General features: G+C 47.5%; 1 protein-coding gene across 1 annotated transcript; it reads left to right on the top strand.

The window, feature by feature from the left end:
- Positions 1 to 229: 229 nt before the first annotated feature.
- On the top strand, positions 230 to 3,747 carry LOC308167892 (inverted formin-2-like; the record flags this gene model as incomplete). Its single annotated transcript, XM_080542370.1, has 2 exons — positions 230 to 2,389; positions 3,700 to 3,747. The coding sequence occupies exons 1-2, from the start codon at positions 278 to 280 to the stop codon at positions 3,745 to 3,747; spliced, it is 2,160 nt and encodes a 719-aa protein (XP_080398496.1). The 5' UTR covers positions 230 to 277.
- Between the last annotated feature and the right edge of the window lie 1,145 nt (positions 3,748 to 4,892).

The following is a 4,892-nucleotide window of genomic DNA, read 5'->3' as shown; positions in this document are numbered from 1 at the left end:
AATATAGAGATATTGAGATATTGAAAGTACTGGGATTCATCTTAATTATGTATTTTCCAGTTTTGGATATACTGCCAATGCTGAGGTAGGTGTGGGATGCATTAAATGCTAATCAAATGTTGGTGGAACAACAGTCACAGTCACTTTCTGTAAGATTTCCCAAACATCAATACCTATGTTGTGTGTGCGTGTGCGTGCATATGTGCATGTGTGTTTATGTAACAGGGAGACTGAGGACCTGGACCTGAACATCCAGTGTGAGGCCTTTGAGGATTCCATGGCCGAGGATGCGGAGGAGATGGAGAGGGTGTACGGAGGCATCGACATGAGCAGTCACCAGGAGGTCTTCACCTCCCTCCTCACCAAAGTGAGCAGCTCCCCAGCCTCTGTCCAGCTGCTGTCCATCCTGCAGGCTCTGCTGCTGGTGGCTCCAGGACGGGGAGACGTGTGGCTGACCCTGGAGGCCCTGGCTGTCCGTGCCACTCTGCTGGCCCACGACTCACAAATGGACTCCGCTGAACGTTTGATGGAGCGCCTGCTCTCTTCCAAGAGACAACAGATCTCAGCCAGTCCCAAGACCAAGACCACCAACAGGGCAATCCAGACAGACTTGCTCGGCAGCACAACCAACCAATCAGACATGGCTTCCGTAACTCCCCCTCCTCCCCCTCCTCCCCCTCCACTTCCTGCTGCTACCCCAAACCCTCCTCCTCCCCCACCCCCACCCCTGCCAGGCACCACTTATGGTGCACCCCCACCACCTCCTCCTTTACCTGGGATGCCACCTCCTCCTCCACCACCTCTACCAGGGATGGGGCAGGGAGGTCCACCTCCTCCCCCTCCCCTGCCTGGTATGGGCCCCCCACCTCCCCCTCCCCTGCCTGGTATGGGCCCCCCACCTCCCCCTCCCCTGCCTGGTATGGGCCCCCCTCCCCCACCACCCCCTCCCCCAGGTATTGGAGGAGGTATTATTGTGCCCCAGAACGCTCCTCTCCCCAAGGCCAGCCGCTGTCCCACACTGCGCATGAAGAAGCTCAACTGGCAGAAGCTGCCCTCCAGAGTGGTGTCTGAAAGCCAATCCATGTGGTCGTCAGTGCAGTCTGATTCCCTGGAACCTGACTACTCCAGCATTGAGGAGCTCTTCTGTCTGCCAGTGACTGACTCAAAGGCCAAAAGTACCAACACTACGGTCAAACGAGAGCCCAAAGAGATATCCTTCATTGATGCCAAGAAAAATCTAGATTTGAACATATTCTTGAAGCAGTTCAGATGCTCACATAAAGACTTTGTAGCTATGATCCAAAATGGGGACCGTTCCAAGTTTGACGTCGAGGTGCTGAAACAGATGCAGACGTTACTGCCGGAGAAACATGAGATTGAGAACCTCAAGTCATACCAAGGGGAGATAGAGAAGCTGGCCGGTGTGGATCGGTTCTACCTCGAGCTCCTATCAGTTTCATGCTACACCATGAGGATCGAGTGCATGCTTCTCTGTGAGGAGACCCCTTCTGTGTTAAAGATGCTGCAACCCAAAGCTGAGCTGCTGGACGCAGCCTGTGAGAGTTTGAAGGAGAGCACCCGCCTTCCAAGTTTCTGCAAGCTCATACTTGACATTGGAAACTTCCTCAACTATGGGAGTCACATAGGCAATGCAGATGGCTTCAAGATCAGCACCTTGCTGAAGCTCACAGATACCAAAGCCAACAAGTCCCGTATCACATTGCTCCATCACATCCTGGAGGAGGCGGAGAAAACCCATGCTGACTTGCTGAACCTTCCGGATGATCTAGAGATCTGTGAAAAGGCTGCTAGAATAAATGTGGATTCTATTCAGGCAGAGTCGAGCTCACTGGTCAAACGGTTGAAGGGTTCTGAGAAAAAAGTGTCCTCTTCTTCTCAGGAGGATATCAAGCAGCAGTATCTCACTGCTATGAAGGGGAACCTGGAGGCCTGTGAGAAGCTGCAGGAGCTCTTTGCCTCCATCAAAAAGAAGAAGGAAGAGCTAGCAGAGTATCTGTGTGAGGACACGTCCCGCCTCTCACTAGAGGAGCTGTTCAACACCATCAAGACCTTCAGAGGACTCTTCCTTAAAGCAATCAAGGAAAACCAGACCTGGAGAGAGCAGGCCATCAAGGCAGAGAAGAGGAAGAAACAGCAAGAGGAGGATGACGCCAAGAGACCGAGGGGGGAGAACGGAAAAATAATTCGTAAAGCCCCCCCAGTCCAGGAGGAGGGCTGCATCATGTTGGACCACCTGTTGGCTATGATGAAGGGCAATGCACTAAGGAAGACCACCAGGGCCCAGGCAGACAGGGGCAGCCTGCCCTCTAATGACAAGAAAAGGGATAGCACCCAGCCTGAACATGCCAAGCTTGAGCGATCATCAGCCGTAGATACCCAATATGGCATAGAAGTGGACAAGGTGGCATCAACCATTCAGCAAGGATCGCAGGACAGACTGCCACACACAGGGGAGTCCACATCAGGCCTTCCAACAGGACTCAAACTGGATTAATCAGAGACCATCGCCCCCCTCAATCCTGGATTGGATCCCCTGCTCAAGGAGGGATCTTCAGAGAGAGATGAGGGCATCAGTGGCGGCTCCTGCCAAATCTCTCAGGGGGGGCAATTGTTGCGTTGATGGTTAAGGTGACACGTTCAAGGGTAAATTCACCTAAATCAGCGGGCTTAAATAAATTGACTCTCACAGCCAAAAAATAAATAATAAAAATAAAAAAAAGCTCTTTGGTCTTGCCCATTGTGGAGAGGTTGGGGTCTGATTGATTGAGTGTGTGGAGTGTGTCTTTTATAAAGGTAACGAGTTCAAACTGGTGCAGTTAATACAGGTAATGAGTGGAGAATAGGAGGGCTTCTTAAAGAAAAACTAACAGGTCTGTGAGAGCTGGAATTATTACTGGTTGGTAGGTGATCAAATACTTATTTCATACAATAAAATGCAAATTAATTATTTAAAAGTCATACAATGTGATTTTCTGGATTTTTGTTTTAGATTCCGTCTCTCACAGTTGAAGTGTACCTATGATAAAAATTACAGACCTCTACATTCTTTCTAAGTGGGAAAACCTGCAAAATCAGCAGTGTATCAAATACTTGTTCTCCCCACTGTAGTTACCGAAATAAAACACAGATCAAAAGATTTAATGTACGATTCAAGTAGCCGATGTCCTTGACAACTGGTAAATGTGGTGGAGCAGGATTTAGCTTCTCTGAGGAGTTAAGTAGAGAGAGCAGCCTGTGGCTGTGGAAAGGATTGGGCTTAAATTGAGGATACACTAAAACGTGAAACTGACAAGCGCCAAAAAAGCTCCCCTGCCAGTTCCTGCCAACAGAGACTTGTTGAGACCAGCGTGCAGGGGGTTGGCACGGGTTCACACCGAGGCTGGTTGAGGCAGAAATCGAAGGACGTCGTGTGTTTTTATATTCCTCATTCGATTCCATGCATTACAATAAGCCTGTCCACCGATTTTCTACCTCCATGGTTGGAACCACGAGACTAGACACTACATGGTCATGGATGTGCCTAGGGACACAGCAAGCATGACCAGGGAAAGTTGTCTCCACAGGACCTGAAGCACAAAGCACCAATTCAGTTCAAGAAAAGAGAAAGAGTAGAGAAATGTATGCTTGTTACACAGAAAGTGTTAAAAAATAAAACTGACGTCATAATCTGCCCTCTAGGGCCAGCATCAGGTGCAGATCAAGCGTCAAGGGGGTTACTATCGTTGAACAGAGAATAGTGGCTTTAAGATGGCACAGACAAGGCTCGTCTGAAAGTAAAACATCAAAATATCGAGGGCATTAGTTATAAGTTACCCCTAATGGGCCAGCATCAGGTGCAAATGAAAAGTAACATTATTTTAAAAAAAATATTGACATACGGTCACTGAGTACTGCAGAGTACTATTTTTGTTGCTTTAATAAAGGCTGGCAGTCTTTAATTTAACTGTTGTTGGTGTGGACTATATACTGGGGAGGTATTTGAATGAATGAATGGTCTTTATTGTCATTGCTACAGTACAGGTACCAAACAACGAAATTTAGGAGGGGTGGCTCCCCTGGTGTTAGGAAGAAAAAAAAAATATATATATATATAATATTCAGGGGTCAAAAAATGTATACAAATATCGGATCGGTATCGGTATCGCCGATACCCGAAGCCCAGGTATCGGTATCGGTATCGGTAGTGAAAAAGTGGGATCGGGACATCCCTAGCTAAAATGTTGTCAGCGTTCATGGACCAAATTGGATGTGTCGATCCATGGCGCTTCCAATTTCCTCACGATAAAAAATTCTCGTTTTTTTCACACGTCCACCATTCGTATAGCAGAATTGATTACTTCTTTATAGACAGAACACTACTTCCCTTTGTCAAAAACGTAGAATATTCAACCATAATTGAATCTGACCATGCCCCAGTACTATTGGATCTGTCCTTCCCACTTAACTACTCTGACCGCGCTCCATGGAGACTTGATACCACACTACTAACAGATAAAGAATTCTGCCAAATGATTTCAACTGCCATAGACAATTTCTTGGAAACCAATAGGGACGACACTGTTTCTCCCTCCCTGCTCTGGCAGACCCTTAAAGTAGTAATAAGGGGGGACATTATTGCATACACATCTAGGCTGAACAAAGCTAGGAGGCAAGAACAGGAGCAACTTCTCAACTCAATGATTGACATAGATCATCAATACTCTGACTCTCCCACCCCGGAGCTTTACAAAAATAAGCTGAATCTCAAAGCCAAATACGAGTTATTAACATCCGATAAGACAGAACGTATGCTGCTGAAATCACGAGGCTTTGTTTATGAGCATGGGGAAAAGGCTGGTAGAATGTTAGCGCATCAATTAAAATGTAAATCC

The sequence above is a fragment of the Nansenia antarctica genome (genome assembly GCF_963989245.1).
Source record: "Nansenia antarctica genome assembly, chromosome: 11".
Taxonomy (NCBI): domain Eukaryota; kingdom Metazoa; phylum Chordata; class Actinopteri; order Argentiniformes; family Microstomatidae; genus Nansenia; species Nansenia antarctica.
Note: the sequence above shows the minus strand (reverse complement) of the source record. Positions and strands in the feature narration are given on the sequence as shown.